The 16,289-nt window shown below is 43.9% G+C and overlaps 1 protein-coding gene across 2 annotated transcripts in view; it reads left to right on the top strand.

Moving 5' to 3' along the window:
- The window catches only part of XPNPEP1 (X-prolyl aminopeptidase 1), a 30,119-nt gene extending 14,928 nt beyond the window's left edge, over positions 1-15,191 (top strand). For both annotated transcript variants that reach the window (XM_080597288.1, XM_080597287.1), the window contains exons 9-20: positions 217-427; positions 4,021-4,110; positions 5,242-5,292; positions 6,396-6,454; positions 7,120-7,197; positions 7,728-7,799; positions 9,596-9,656; positions 10,497-10,566; positions 11,715-11,888; positions 12,736-12,812; positions 13,503-13,601; positions 14,635-15,191. In XM_080597288.1, coding sequence (XP_080453414.1) covers positions 217-427; positions 4,021-4,110; positions 5,242-5,292; positions 6,396-6,454; positions 7,120-7,197; positions 7,728-7,799; positions 9,596-9,656; positions 10,497-10,566; positions 11,715-11,888; positions 12,736-12,812; positions 13,503-13,601; positions 14,635-14,763 — 1,171 coding nt within the window. In that variant the 3' untranslated portion in view covers positions 14,764-15,191. The remainder of the gene's footprint in view (positions 1-216; positions 428-4,020; positions 4,111-5,241; positions 5,293-6,395; positions 6,455-7,119; positions 7,198-7,727; positions 7,800-9,595; positions 9,657-10,496; positions 10,567-11,714; positions 11,889-12,735; positions 12,813-13,502; positions 13,602-14,634) is intronic.
- The last annotated feature ends 1,098 nt before the right edge of the window (positions 15,192-16,289 follow it).

Genomic DNA, 16,289 nt, shown 5'->3' with positions numbered 1-16,289 from the left:
TTTCTTCTCAGCAGGATGGTACATCATAATTTCAAAGCGGGATTTAAGCTGTATGAAGGCTGGTGGATAAAACAGTATAGAGCAAAGTATGAAGCATAATTGACAAACTCCTTTCTCCCTGAACACCAGAACAGCGTGGTTTCTCCTTCCGTACCTTACTCCAACTACTGTCGGACGGGGTCCCATCCAAACTGCTCTGTTGTATTTCTTTCTCAGGCTCTTTATTGATGGTGACCGGATGACGGACCCAGCTGTGAGGGAGCACTTACAGCTTGACTCCAACCTGGAGCCAGAGTTTAAGATCCAGGTGATGCCCTACGGATCTATCCTGACGGAGCTGCAGGCTGTTGGTGCAAGCCTCTCACCCAAGGAGAAAGTATGGCTCAGTGACAAAGCCAGTTACGCTCTGACTGAGGCCGTTCCCAAGGTTTGTGGCTTTGGCAAGGAAAAAGGCTTTTCTTCTGTTTGTTGAGCATGGTCAGGAATGGTGGTAATGAGGGCAGCTGGCCTCAGCTTCCCTTTCACAAAGCGTGCCACAGGCTGGAGCTGGAGCGGAAGGGATCCAGCCGTACTGAGGTATCGAGGCGTTGTTTAATCCTGGGGTTGCTCTCGATGGAGCTGCCCTTCCAACTCACTAAGCTGATTTACCCAAAGAATTGCCAGCTTAAGATAAGACAAGTATAGTGAGAGAGGGGAGGGAGAGAGGGAGCAGGGTGAACTCGGGTCACCGTGCCCACGGCTGGAGCATCGGCCTTGCACAGACCAGCAGTTAGAGCTGGAAATACAGAAATTGCAGCAGAAAAGTTGGGCTGGACTTTCAGGAGGGAGCACTGGGCTTGGTCTGAGTGTCTGAAGATGGTTCCCCTTATTTATTGCAGTAGCTTGAGGTTATGAGGCAATATGTGATGTCTCATATAGAAGACAAAAGGAGCAGGGAGATAGAGTTGTTGCAGCAGGGAACCTTGTAAGGAGACAAGTAACTTGCAGGCACTGGTTGTCCATGCAGTGATTGCATCTGCCAAGGGACAGTTGTAGCATCAGAGTGATTTTTGTGGAGCTCTACGTGCTATATCTTACCCTTGTACTTGAACATGGCTGTTTGGAGCCCTGCTTTGCACCTGATACTCTGGTAGCCATGAAAGGAGATACTCAGGGAAGGACACAGCAGCAACTACAGACAGATAAGCCAGCTTCCATGTATCTTGTGTACATCTCTTGTTTAGTACAGATCACATTCTCTCTGGAACATCATCCAGTTTACAGAGACAGCTAGTACCCAAAAGATGCTGAGTGTGAACATACTGCACAGCAATGTGGCAGGGAACCAGGATGCTTTCCAGTGGATATTTTCCAGATGTTGCTTTCGAAGACCAGACACTGAACAGTCTGCGTTTGTGCTGAGTTATTTAACAGTCCAGGCTTGCTACTTCAGAATCACAGGGCTTAGGTTAAGGGGTCACTGAAGGAAGAACTAAATTGTACAAAATATTTGGCTGCAAGTCTGTTATTCATCCACCACCAGCTTTCTGCCTCCATCAGGCAGCCAGTTTTCTTCTTGTTTCATGTACTGCATGGATGTGCTGCAGGTGCGTGTATGATATGGCTGTGCATGTGGCAACAGCTAACTCATGGGGCCTGAAGGCCTTTTCTGTATGCAGGAATTTTAAGAGTGGACTCGGCTTTGTGTCTCCCAGAAGACAAAATTCCCAGAACAGGAATCCAAACAGCACAAATCTCTGGGTAAACTTCTCAAACTTTAAACTCTTTAAACTCTCCAACTCTCTAATGCATAGCAGGAGCCATCCATTATTTTTCTCCAGTTGCGACACTTGGTTATATAATTTGGTAGCTTCATTGTGCTTAGTATGTCAGGACAGATGATAAAACCAAAACAGTCTGGCAAGTTCTGTTGCAACCAGCACAACCCTTTAAAATGGGATGTGGCTCTCGGTGCTTTTGCACTGACTCGAGGGAAGCATGTAGTTTGTCTTTCTTTTTAATTTAGTAAAAAAAAAAAAAAGTAAAAATTAAAACAACAAAAAAAAAACACAAGGCATGTGCATGAGCAGGACAGGCACTCTTTTGCTTCTGCATAGGGTTAAATGTTGTGACGCCATCAATCCATTTCTAGGTGCAAACGGCACCTGAATGCAAAATGCTGTCATTCTGCCCACTGCCTCTTGTTCAGTATGACAGAAGGAATAGAGTCAGTGGAGCGTACAGGGTAAGTTGTTGCTCTTCTGCCTTCAGAGCAGAAAACCCCGTGTGGTTTTGTAGTTGGAGTCAATGGACTGACCCTGGTTTGGGCAAGTTGCTGTAGCTGCTTTGTGCAGGGCAAATAAATGTCTGTATGGACAAGTATAGCAGGTCTGGCCTAGATTAAGGAATTTAATGAGTTGTAGTGATGTTATTTACCCCTTTAGCACTGGAAGTTTTGTCTAATACTAAGTCATTACAGTGCTACTTGCCCTCTGTATGCACAGGGAGAGTCCCTGCCTCGAGGAGCTCTGTGCAGTAGAAGGCAGAAGGGGAAGGACTGAAATATCTTGATTAAAGACCATTTAGAAAATCAATGGCAGAGCCAGAGGTTTCCCAGTTTTCATGCTGGGTGTTTTTCAATATCTCTGTACCACCTCACATCAGCTGAGCAACTGGCCTGGGGTGTTTGAAGCACCCTGGTCCTGGAAGTCCATCTACTGCCTGTCTACATCAAAGACAAATATTGACACTGGCAAAACTCCAGTTCGTTATTAAACACAGATCTGCAAACCCTTTGTAGGTTTGCCTACAACTGCATGTAAATATGCTTTTCACAGGAGAGTAATAGAACCGGACAGTGTCTGTAAAAGACAAGCCGATCTAATACAGAGTCTGACTGTTAAAAAGTTTTGTCCTGGCTCTGAGAGAACTTTCCTGCGGCTTCTTCTGTGCTTTAGTTTCTGCATGAAGTAAAGAAACTCTCTTGCTGTTGTTAAGAATTTGGAAACCATAAGCCTGTAGGATTTGTGTGAAATCTGTCTTTGCTGAGGGTCCAGCAGTCCTTTCCCACAAGTTTGAGTGGTGCTTATTTGTATGCTGGTGTGTTGAGAGCAGGAAGACAGCGTGCTTCTACCTACTTACGTAGGTGCTCATCTCATCTCCCAGTGTATAATGGGTAGAGCAGAGACCTGGGGGGCAAAAGGTTTTGCTCTTGTTCTTTCCATACTGTGATATGGCTTGGACGGGTCACCTCAGAGAATCTCTGAGGATGTGCTGAGAACCAGCCAAGAGTTCCTGCTAGCTTAAGGACAGCTGATGTTTAGGGAAAGCACGGTAGTAACTGATTCCTTTCCAGTTCTTAATGTGTGGGAAAGCTTTGTCTCAAACTGCTGATGTAAGCTCCTTTCAGAAGAGGACAGCATGTAAAACTGTTTCTTTTCATGTTTCTTGGGCTGTTGAAGTATTTATCAGAGCTGATCATTAGAGGTGGTGGTGCTCGGTGCTGGAGGAGCCAGACCCTTAAGGGGTGGGTCCTCCAGGTTCAATTCCAGTGCTTGGTATCTGGGCTGGATACCCTTTGTTCGCTGCTGCCTGAGATTAACAGTCAGGTAACGAGTCAAGGTGACTTTTTAGGTCTGTTTGCACAGCTTGAGTTCTGCCTGAGTCCCCGGAATTGGTGTTCTCATTGGCCGTCTCTGGGCCTTTAGTGAACAGAACCAACAGGAGTCCCCTAGCTCAGATATTGATATTGATCAGATATTGATACGATATTTAGGATACCCAGTCTTGACCCTGCTTCGTGACATGCTGTTGACCCCTCAGTTCCCTGGATTTCCCTGATGGCAGTTTTTCCTTCAGTCAGGGACTGTTTCTCCTCTTTATTCCCTGGTACACTTAGCTGACTACTGGCAACCAGTATCTCACAGCGCTGAAGGTTGAGGGAGACTGCCAAAGTATGAATTGTGGCCAGGCTGAGTTATTAAACCTGTAGGATTACGTAGTCTGACTAATCCACAAGTAATCCCTGTCCTTCTGCTGCAGGCTTACCAATACCTCACCCCATACACCCCCATCTGCATTGCAAAAGCTGTGAAGAACACGTCGGAAACGGAAGGCATGAGACGAGCACACGTAAGTGAAGCCTTGAGAGCCTCCTTGCACGTGGCAAGAGGTTTGCTTTATGTTCGGGTTAATAAATTGAATTTTCCCTTTAGCTTTAGCGTTTTGGATTAAAAAATATATTTATTTGGACGTCAGGTTAAAAATGTTGGATGACTGTTGCTGATGAAGCAGCTTTTTGCTTGTTTAGTGTTCCCTTGGAGTGAAGAACAACATTCTAATCACATAAGGGTCCAAGCTTGCTCTGTTGGAAGACCATGTAGGCTTGAGAAGTGTTATTTAGAATATGAACCCTCAAAGGGATCTTCTCTCCCCTTTGCAAGTTCTGTTGCTGGTCTCACTGCAATCTTAAAATTATTATCACTTGAATAAACATGGCTTGAAGAACATAGAGAAATTCTTCAACACATGGTGCAAAACACAGGCCAAGATATTCAAAAGCAGCTTGTGTCCTCAAAGCACTCCGTTTTCGTGTCTTCATCACGACACTTTGGAAATGAGTCTGATTTCCCAGGATGTTTCACATTTTCAAGCAAAGAAGTTGCCTGTGAAACAGGTTCATGGTAGGGCTGAAATTTGCTTTTGTTTATTTCCTGTTAAATTCCAAGCAGCAGGTTTCACAACAGGACAAATGTGCTAGTTGAAGCAGCATTGGCAGTTCTGGGCTTGTCCCTTATTTGCTGCCATTTTCTTGGGATCTGCTACTTCCTACTTCAATGCTTTATTACCCTGTCAGTTAAAGGGAAGTAAAAATATTTGTACTGTGCAGAGATCTTGTTCCCCTGTTCATGGCCAAATGTGTTGCGTGGTTACCTCCCATGAGCTGAAATGCAAGATCTTGTGTGTAAAAGAGACCTGAAAATTATGTGTGGGATAAAGCTAGTGTTTGCTGAATACTTGGTAATTCTTCAGAGTAAGATACATCGCAGCAGAAAACCTGTATTAACGCTTATTTAATTGTCCTGGTACATTTCCAATGCTTGCAGTAATTGCAGGATGCAAAAGCTGAAAACACCAGATTACCTCTTAGTTTGTATTTCTGAAACTTGCAGGTTGAATTGCTTTGCATCAAAAACAGTGTTTGTACTGAAACTTAGTTTTTTTTCTTCACAATTCCTTTTGCTTGTGCCTATTTTAACATAGGTTAAAGACGCTGTTGCCCTGTGTGAGCTCTTTAACTGGCTGGAAAAGGAGGTATTGTATTACTTTTTTTAAGCTGAAATCTTATTAAGTAAAATTTGTCATTAGCATGAACTTTTTTATATTCTTTATAGCCCCTTTGATATAAATGGGGAAATACATGGGTTTTCTTCTGGGGTGTGTGTGTGTTCAATCATACTTCCATCCAAGGCCTAAGACTTTTTTTTTTGAAAACACTCACACTTATTTTGCACAGGCCAAAGCCAGAGCAGGTGAGGAACGATGCGAACAGACTTAATGTAGTGTTAATACTCTCTTGTGCTGGTTTGTTAGTGCAAATCATAAAGTAAAATGAAATATCTTCTGGCAGAATTAACAGATTTGGTGTTTATGAATGGAGAGGTTTGGTCATGCCCATGTGCAGTAAAACTGGGGTAAAGTGAAATTACCCGTGTTTGTTCTGGTTTAGAAGTACACAGTGAAGGTGCAGAATGTCAGGTGTTGCAGTCACTGAGCTGTGCTGCTTGTGTGCTACTGCATATCTAAGTCCATTGAACTCACCTATGGAAATGCTTTGACTTCCAGAAGGTACCTTTTTACATGTCTGAGTAACTCAAGAAACCTGCCTCAGGGGTTATGAGACCTATCTCTTTTCCTGTCCAGTCCAGGGCAAGTTGATTCAGTCCCCGTGGGTTGCAGGTTTTGATTTAGTAAATGCCCAGAATTTGACATCCATGCTTTGTTTTTCCTTTGACTGCTTCCATCTCTAGATTAAAGGCATAAAATTTCTGCTAATAGCATGGGCTGTTGAAATGGAGCGAACTGTTTACACTTACTGTGATGTGTATGTGAGGAGATGTTGCATTCTGAGATGTTACTCTGTGCATATCTCAGTGAAGTAGATACTGCAGCAGCTGTTCCCTAGGCGAGGTTCAGCAATCCTGCTCTGACCAGCTCTGCTTCCTGCTTCTCGCACGCCCTGCACAATACAGCTGGGTTTGTGTTCCTCATTACTGAGGAATGAGGACAGAAAACCTGGAAACAGGCCACTTCAAGATTGGGTTTCATAATACTCAGAGGGGGGGGCTAGTGTTGCGGCATATAGCATTTTCTTTGCTAGTTAGTGTACTAATTCAACCTGCATCTTTGTCCACTAGGTTCCAAAGGGAACAGTGACAGAAATAATTGCCGCAGACAAAGCGGAGGAGTTCCGCAGGTAAAATGTAAATCCCCGTGTGAGGGTGTTTTCTTGGTGGCGTTTTTATCCTTTCTTATTCTGTAGAAATCCTGCTCACTCACAGATATATTTTACCTGAGGATAAACCATAACTCCAGCATTTCTTTGAACATTTGAAAGAGCTGGGGAAGAATTGGGTCTCTTGGGAGGTACAAGTCCCAGCCCACTGGGTCCCACTTTCCTCCTAAGACAGCAAAGAGGAATGTTGCAGGTTAGGACACTTAAATATGAGATGGTTGCTTTCTTACCACACAAGAGTTCATGGAAGAGTTAGATTTCCTCTTCTGGTGGAGAATGAGCAGCATTTGTATTGGGAGATAGTCCAGTCTGTATATAACAGGACCTCTAGAAAAGTCTATAAGTAAATAAGTAACAAAGAAATAGTTCAGGACATCTCTTCCCCGGGTGGTCTGGGTGGTGAACTTCTTACTAGTAAGAAAAGGGTGGAGGTGGAAAGCAGGCTCCCACACGGTTGGGTCAACAGGATTTGGATCTGTACAATTCTTCTGTTCAAGTGTTTCTTGCCCAGGTGGCTTTCAAGGCTAAGGGAAGGCTAAGATGAAGTGAAAGTGAGGATGGGGCACTGCAGGTGCCTGGTGTGCTCTTCTTGCTCGTGCTGTACTGACCACAATCTTTTCTTTCAGCCAACAGAAAGACTTCGTTGAATTGAGTTTTGCTACTATATCAAGCACAGGTCCAAATGGAGCCATCATTCACTACAAGTAAGAGAAACGTGGCTGCTTCTTTCATCCTTCAGCAAGCATAGTTGGGATGAGTTGTCAAGCTTTTTGTGGCATCACAACAGAGTATGATCTTACTCCAGGGAGATGTAGTCGCTGTTGATTGCCATCTTAATTTATTCCACACATATTAAACAAAGATCTCTTCCTGCTGGCAGCATGCACGTATTATGATGCTGAACTGCCCAGGGGCCATAGAGAAGGGCTATTTGGGGGTAGAAGTCTTGGGCCGACAAATATGAAGTGCAAGTTGTTCTGCAGTGTGTCCAGGAACAGATGCTGAGGGTTTTCCTGGAAGCAACAAAGCTATTCTTTGTACTTTAGCGCTATGCACTGTAGAAAATACATTCCTCAGTATGAACCCTGCTTGAGCATGTGTTGGATTTCTATCACTGCCACAAAAAATCAGAGCTGACGCATCCAAGCTTGCACTTAATACGGCTTCTGGACTGCAGATGTGGGCTGGAGACCTTAAGGTGGTGGAACAAAAACATTTGTCTTTAACTGAACAGGCCAGTTCCTGAGACCAACAGAACACTGTCTGTGAACGAGATCTACCTCCTGGACTCGGGAGCGCAGTACAAGTGAGTGGGATGGATGGGGCTGAACAGCTACATCTTCTGCTCCTAGTGACCTCCCTGCAGGGTCAGCTCGCAGTTCCTCTGGCAAACATGGCAAAGTGTGGTTTTGACTACAGTGCCATTTCACAGAAAGCCTGCTTGTTGTATCCCTGTGGAAGGAGATTGATGTATGTGTGATGCTAACGTATGCGTGATGATAGTGTGATGCTATACTCATAACCCCGCAGTCACTGGGTGACTGATCCCTGCCAGAAGGCGCTGAGCTAGGCTTGGGGCAGCAGACTAGGGCTGCTGACTAGCCTTGCCTGGGGTAGGAGGTGAGATCCAAAAGTGCCGTTCCCCAGAATCCCATTGACAGCGTGATGGTAGATATGCTTCAGCTGGTGGCACGTGTTTCCGTCTGTTGCAGCTCTGCTCACTGGCACATTCATGTTAGAGTTGCAGGGAGTAGGGAGCAGGCCTGGCTTCCCAGGTTTAGCCATAGGCTGCCTACGAAGCTGAGTAAGGATGTGGGCAGAAGGTAATGATCTGGCTGATGCTGAGGTCAGGATAAGACAGAGCAAAGGAGCAGGATGGCACTGCCTTGTGGGATTCTCTGCCTTTCCAGAGAGAGACTCGAGCAGGTTTTCTTATCCCAGTGGCTACTCGGTCTCAGTTGTGTTTTTGGGAAGGCATCATGTCTGACTCACTCTCTGCTGTGCTTTTTTTTTTTGGCAGCAGCCTCAGTCTCTGCAGATGTTTATTGTGTAGCTCTGACCCCTTGGAAAATGAAAGAAGGGGTGTTTTTAACCAGTGTAAATAGATGAGAAGTAGTTTGTTCAGAGAGATGCGAGATGGACCTGGCTGCTCCTTTGAGATGAGCTTTGTCTTTAGAGCTATGCCTTTTTGCTTTGTCAGTCAGGAAGAGCCTTGAAAATGAACCATGTAGACATCCTTTGATAAGACTTTTACAATGAGATCCCTCTCCCCTCCTTCCCCCCTGATGGCCTAATTAACGATTTCCTTAGTGCCACTATGAAAAGCAGCCATTTGAATAAAATGCAAGCTGGACATCAAGGGCACTTATGGTAGCATTGTCACAGGGATGCTAAGCTTGTCACTGCTGGGAAGTTAAACCGTGACCATGGCCAGTGCGTGCTGGGGAAGAGTGATGGCACAGCAGTGAGTGCTTCAGAGGAAACTCATTATTTCAAAACCCTTTGTGTTTTTCACAACAGGCTCAAAATAATATTTGCATAAGGAACTTCGAGCCATTTTCTAATGTCTCAGACTAACCCGTATCCAAATGATAGATAATTTGTAGCACAAAGCATCCTGAGGATGAAAAGGACACAAAACCTACTTGCACTTCCTTCTCCTCAGCTGGTAGCTGTAATTTGTGCATAAATATATATTTTTAAACTGCTAATGAATCACCTTTCATACAGATAGAATAAATTTGGCCTTTTCTGTCCTGTTCTCAATGGGCAGGTACCAGCTGCTAAACCTCAAATTAACTTGATGTTTATGAGCAGTCTAGATTATAATTTGAAAAGAGCTTTGGGATCCTTATGGATGAAAGATAACATTTTGAATTGTAAATCGTTATTGTTGCATCAGGGATGCGTGTGTGTGTTCAGGAATTCTTGAGATTGGGAACTTTTATAGCATCAGTTTTGTGTAGCACAGAGTGGATAACTTTACCCAATGATTAGTCTGTTTTTCTGCAGTCTGATGGGGTTTTCTGTGCATTTTCACTTTGATCTTTCTTTCCCACCCCCCATTCCTTGGCTTCCTGCATCTTTCTTTGCTTCTGGAAGAGATGGTACAACAGATGTGACCAGGACAATGCATTTTGGCACACCATCAGCCTATGAAAAGGTAAGTTGGTATCTCAGTATTTTGCAATCTGACCCTTACTAGAGATGCTTAAACCATGATGGCCTAAATTTAGTGACGTGCCTTACTGATATATAGTCACAGGGATCTGTCAGGTATCATTTCTGTACTAATAAAAGTGACAGCATTTTGCAGATTGAAAAGGAGACTGTCAGACTTCAGATTTTCAAAACACCAGCAATTTAGAGAATGACGCTTTCATATCATAAAATGCACACCTCTCATCTACTAAATGACATGTCTTCTCTAAGAGATAATAAAATCAGTGGGCTGTGGATAACCATTACTGGCTGCCCAACATGGGAGTTATAGGAGTTTCGTTTAGCATAAAGCTCAGTATCCAATGCAGGGTTGCAGTAGTGGTTAGTGTCTAGTGTACTGTGTTAAAATCCAGTCTGACTGCTCTGAGAAGGTCCGTGTTGGAAATTCAGTGATGTAATTTTGTTTATTTTAAAATGTTTCTTTAATTAACACTCATTTCATCATTATAGTTTGCTCAGTAATGAAAATACGCTGTAGGCTATGCTCAGGAAGTAAAGCTATAGCCACAAAGAAAATGAATCATGTAGGTCAGATGAATCCTGCTGCTAAGCCTGCAGCCTGAGATTGTGACACATTCTGCATATTAGCTGAAAAAGATCTTCAGAGCAATTTAAACTTTCTGCTCATGCTTTGCTTTGGCATTGCCAGTCACAGGAGAGCATGAGTAGGTCTTTGCAGATCCTCTGCAATTTGCTACAAGATGCAGTCTTTCTTTCTGTTCCTGGGAAGGACAATGTTTTGTCTCTCCCTGCTTATTTATGGTACACGTTTCTTTGGCAGGAATGCTTCACCTATGTCCTGAAGGGACACATAGCTGTGAGTGCAGCCATCTTCCCGAATGGAACCAAAGGTAGGTTGGTGAGTTGGAGTGCTTGACCGTGGCGGTGGTGACCTCTGAAGAGTCATTAAGTGGTCTAAGATCAGCATTGAGTGACAGGTCCAGATGTGTTAGGCAGATGTTGGTGTAACTGTCTGTCTGTTTCCAACACAACATTTTGGATTCTGGATTATTGATTTTTCTCCCTTTTTCAGCAGTAACCAGCACCAAACAATTTGAGGGGGAAGTCTGAAGGGTGTTCAGAGTGCTATGGCTCTAGGGTGATGGTGACTTTAATCAGTCACTGGCACTGTAATACACCCGTGGCCTGTTTGTGCTCTGAGGTTGTGTTCGTTATGCTTTACTCACAGCCTTATCAAAGGGATAGGTCACTTTCCAGCTTCAAAAGAACTGGCTAATTGTCTTCCAATTAATGCGGAATCTCTTATCAGTGAGCAGCATGGGAAAATGACACACAGAGGGACTGTTTTGATTTTGTGCAGGAGAAGCTGTAATATACATTCACTGCTGGTGCATGTTGCAAGCTGTTTTCTCCCTGCTCCTAAACCTGATATCGAGATGCCTTTTTGTAGAATTACGTCCAGTTTGCATTCTTGAGTGTGTGAAGGAAAAGCAGGTGGCTAGTGGCATGAGAAACTCCAACTGAAATTGGAGGGTGTCAGAACTTGCACATGTGGACTTGGTGTTTGTATGCAGGCAATGGAAATCCTCTACACTGATTGAAACAGCCTGAAATGACTGGGACTGGGCATCCAGGCAAGAAGGCTACCTGGTTTGTTCACCAAATGCAATTATCACATCTTCCACTTTGAGTTATCTTAGCACAGCTACCTTTTAAGAAAGATACTGAATTCACTATATGCTACTTAAACACCAGATTCTTTCCTGAAAACCCCAGTGGAGCAAACAGCAAAACAGAAAGGCTGTGCAACCTGGGAAGGAGAGGGGCTTCTTAGATAAGAATGGACTTGAATGGCAGTCTAAGTGTGCCCTGTAACTTCCAACAAGCCAATGATTTGTTTTCTTTGTTCCTTTTAAATTTTCGTATTTTTCTTTGCACATTTTCTAGTTTTGAGCCCTCAGTGTGACTATCAGTCTCTGAGGAAGCCTGACTCGATAAAGTTTTCTTTCTATGTTTGTCTGTTCCCCTTTGCTTGCAGGTCACCTTCTAGATTCCTTTGCTCGCTCTGCCTTGTGGGACTGTGGTTTGGATTACCTGCATGGAACAGGACATGGAGTTGGTTCTTTCCTAAACGTACATGAGGGTCCTTGTGGCATTAGCTACAAAACCTTTGCAGATGAACCTTTGGAGGCCGGCATGATCGTCTCTGATGGTATTTAACATTGATGATTCTGTCTGGCTTTTAAGGGGAGGGACCAAGCTCTTAAGATGCAGAGGGGATAAATCTGGCAGTGGTGGAAAGGGAGGATGGGATCATAAGCTCTGACTCTGCCTTCTCGGTTTATTTTAATTGTTTAAGCTCTCTGGGTAAAGACCCTCTGATTTTAGCTGTCACAGTAAAGCATCTTTGCAGTTGGGTTCTGCAGGCCTGCTTCCTTTTCTGTACAGTGCAAACCTCAGCAGAGCTGTGCTGCTGACCATCCCAGCTCTGGCAGGCTGCCTTCACCTGCAGTGGAAGAGCTGGCTACTCAACTAGGTGGACACCAGGAGATAATTCTGTCTTTGCTATGGGCTATTTGAGCCAGCTCTTTATATCGTTGCATGCCTTACTTTCCCAGTAGTAAGTTAACAGCCTGCTGGGTTTTGCTGAGACACTTGCATTCCTTCAGGGCTGTTAAGTTCTTTCAGGGAGTCAGGGAACACCCTCTTAAGATGACTTCAGGGGAGAGGTTTCCTACCTGCCTCTCATAAAGAGATGAAGATTTTCTGAGTTTCTGGTACTTGGAACATGTACTTGGTGCTCTCTTGACTCGGAAGGAGACTCTGAGCTCGAGGGCTGTCTGGTTTCTCCTCTCTTTGAGAACTTCTGCTGTCACCTTGCTCGGGGCTTCTGTGCAGATTAAGTAGGCAGAAATCTGTTTGCTTCTCTGGGTGCCTGATGTCAAGATTGTTTAGCGACCTCAGCAAACTAAAGCAATGAAGGGGAAGTTTGGCCATAGGGAATAAGTATTTGCACAGTGTATCTGTGTGTCTTAGTTAATTATTGTCTGTTTCTGCAGAGCCTGGGTATTATGAAGATGGGTCCTTTGGGATCCGAATAGAAAATGTTGTCCTTGTGATCCCTGCTGAAACCAAGGTGAGTGACCTACTGAAGATGCCCCTTTCTTCATGAGTCAGTGGTTGTAAAACTTAGAGTACTGGAACTTGAGGTAGGATCATGCTGCAGATAGTTGAATCCTACTCAAGTCTGCTGCTCTCCAAAACCCTGCCTTGGTGAAGGCTGATTCTGTCTCCCCTGTTAATGGGGACACAGAAGACTGTTCTGCTTGTGCAGTTTCCATAGGTTGAAACGTGTATGTGAGAGTCGTTTTAAAATGTTTTCTGTCTGGGTGTCAAAGACGAGAATCATCTTTAATGCAGCGCCTTGGAATCATTGCTGGTTGATCTTCTCAAGTCAGGGTTTTTATATCTGATAGAGAGTCCCCCCTTGGCAGTAGAACCAAAACTACAGACAGATTTTAACATTATAATTGCAGGTCTGTCTGGGTTATGCTTTTAGAGATGCTGAACTGGAAATGACCATATGGCTAGTTCTGTGCAATTGTGACCCGGGACATAGCCTTTATGAAGTGACCGCTGAAAGAAATGACAGTGGTTTATATTGAGATTCTTTGCTTGATATGAGGGAAAAAAAATACTGTTAAGTTGCTACCTTCTCATCTGAATGCTACAAGGCTTTTTTTTTGTGTCTGGTGTTGACATAAGAGTATGATCTTGCTAGAGCTGTTTCTAAGAATTTGCAACCCCATTTGTGTTTCTGTTGCAGTACAATTTCAAAAACAGAGGGAGCCTGACTTTTGAACCCTTAACCCTGGTTCCAATCCAGACAAAAATGATTGATGTTAGTTTGCTGACACAAAAAGAGGTAAGTGAAACTGTAAGTTTCCAGTGCCGCATTTATGCTAGAAACATTTCTGTTTACAAGAACCACTTGCCTCTGCTCTACCTGGTAGATTCAGAGAGCGGCCCTGAGGAATCTGACTTAATTTTAAATGATCCAATTTTGAGTGGGAGAGTAGACTAGATGACCTCTCTAGAGGTCCTTCCCTTCTAAATCACTCTGATAAGGGCAGCAAGGACATTAGTGATGTTGTTTTGGTAGTTCCTTTGATATGGTATTTGCTGGTACATGTAGTCTTCTTTCCTACTCGTGCCTTCGTTTGCTTCTGTCAGACTACCATGCTGTCTCTCCAGAAGCTTATACTAATGACTGTCCCATGTTGCCGTCTGTGTCTACTCATGGTCGGTCCCATTTAGCCATGCCACGTTTATCAGTGCATATGGACTCTGAGCAGACATCCTACTTGCTCAGCAGTATTTGTTTCCTGAAGAGCTTTACACTGTAGCTTTCTGTTTAGGTTTCCCACTACCAATAGCACATTTCATCCTGGTTTTCTACCATGTTGTCCACTTTACTTCAGTCTATCCTCAGTTTCTGAATGACAATCCATTTTGCAGTTTGCATTTCCTTTTTCTGAAGAGGACTGAACAGTACCAAGATTCATCTGCCTTAAGGTTACCTGTTGAGATCAATAGGCTAACTCCTATCTCATCACTGCATTGTTCAGAGTTACAAATTTGCAAAGCTATTTACTAGACTGTGCCAAGGTAGCTATTCTGACTTGTTGGAGGCAGTGATTTGCAGAGACTTTAAATACTTGTCAGTTAAACTGAACCTTAGCTCCTCTGAAAAGCCAGGACTAATTGCTTCAGTTCCTACCCTCATCAAATTTACAAGTCACTTCCACGTATTAGAGGTCTGTCTCTGGGACAGGATCCCATCCTGGCCTAACAGCCCATCTCAAAGTGGCCTACTACTGTCTTTGGCTATACACAACTTATAAAGGCACCAGCTATTCTGCATTCATGCTGAATATCATCTCTCTCCCTTTCACTAGTTGAACTGGGTGAATGACTACCATCAGAAGTGCCGGGAAGTAATTGGAGCAGAGCTGGAGAGGCAAGGTCGGCTTGAAGCTCTTCAATGGCTCATCCGGGAGACAGAGCCTCTGATCAGAGTTCAGTAGCACCACGGTTGTCTTCAATACAGGGAACATCAGGACTGCTTGGTGTCACTGTAATCTACGTCATCTTGGTCCATGACACCACTGGGAGAAATTTTGTCAATAAACCTTTGGAAATCAGAAGGGGGATTTCATTTAGTGTCTTCCTCCTCCCCAGAATTTGCGGGTAGCGTGTGGGGGTAAGGAGGGTTACTGTCTCAACATTTTTTGAGCAGGGGGGAAGTTGAGAATAGAAAGCAAACAAAATAAATAAGCATGTTGCCTTTGAAACAGGGGTCTTCTTGAAATAATGGTTTTAAGAGACAATACTGGAATATTTTATATGGTGTGGTTTTTCACTATGAAAACTCAGTATTTTTACATACTTGGGTTCCAGTTGCTGGGATGCTACCCACACAGCAGGACTGATTACTGAATAAAAGTTTCCAACACATTATTTGCTCTGTCTGGCTTCCCTTGCAGTCAGTGATGTGTTGGGTTGGACAGCTTGGAGGAGGGCAAAGACCAGATAATTCCATGTTTGTGCACCCTGCTCGGACAGTGAAGAGAGAGAGCTGCATATATGTGTACAGAGCTGCCTTGTGCTAGGAGCTGGGCAGATGTTATGAAAAGGCCTGTCGGGAGCCATCACTTCTGTCTATGCTTTGTGACAGATAGTGGAAGGGATGCAGTGACACTTGGCAGAGGGTTGTGCCTGTGGAGCACCCAGGCCACTACTTCTGTCTATTCATGGAGTACTTCTATAACCCGGGGCAGTGCAGGATGTGTGGGCAGTATCATGGAATTACAGCTCTTCCTGGACACAAGGCAATTACTAAGTTAAAAATAAAAAAAATGCATGCAGTGGACAAAGGAAGGCCTCTTTGCAACTTCGGTACAAGATCAGCCAGGCCCTGGACACCAGGAGCAGTGCTCTGGATTGTGCTAGGCAGTGCACAAAGCCATCTAGTGGTTAAGTGAACTACTGCAAGGCAAAGGCAGGTTTGGGCTCTTCCCAGCCTTCAGCCGGGAGGGAGAATGCTCTGCTTGCAGTCTTCTCAGCTGTCTTCTGGAAAGTCACTGTGTGCAGCCCCATCAGAGCACTGTCCATAGTGTCAAATGGTGGTGTAAGAATATACCTACTAAAGGAAACATTCTTAACATTTACCCACAGTGTTTCAATCAAACTAAAACTCAAAACTCGGTACTAGATATAAAAGGGACAGTTGGGTAATAGTAACTCACATTCCTGGCATTTTAAGGAAATGGTCTGTGCAAATGGAAATGTTCATATAAATAATTCTTTTAAAAAAATAATTTTCATAATTCCAAGAGGGAAATGCTAATCTCTGTTAAACAGCATGAAATTGGTATATCCCTCAAGAGATGTAGAAATTGGAAGCAGTACCGTGTAGCCAAACAAAACTTGGAAGAGAAACATTCCTGGAAATTATATTATAACGTTCCCTGGTCTCCTAGCTATGCTATCCAAGGAAGTGTAAAAATAAAAGTGCAGTAAGTGGTTTAAAAGTTTGTTTTGACACTACAGC

Source organism: Anser brachyrhynchus (assembly GCF_964034855.1).
Source record: "Anser brachyrhynchus genome assembly, chromosome: 6".
In the NCBI taxonomy this organism is placed as follows: domain Eukaryota; kingdom Metazoa; phylum Chordata; class Aves; order Anseriformes; family Anatidae; genus Anser; species Anser brachyrhynchus.
This window is presented reverse-complemented; position numbering and strand designations above follow the sequence as displayed.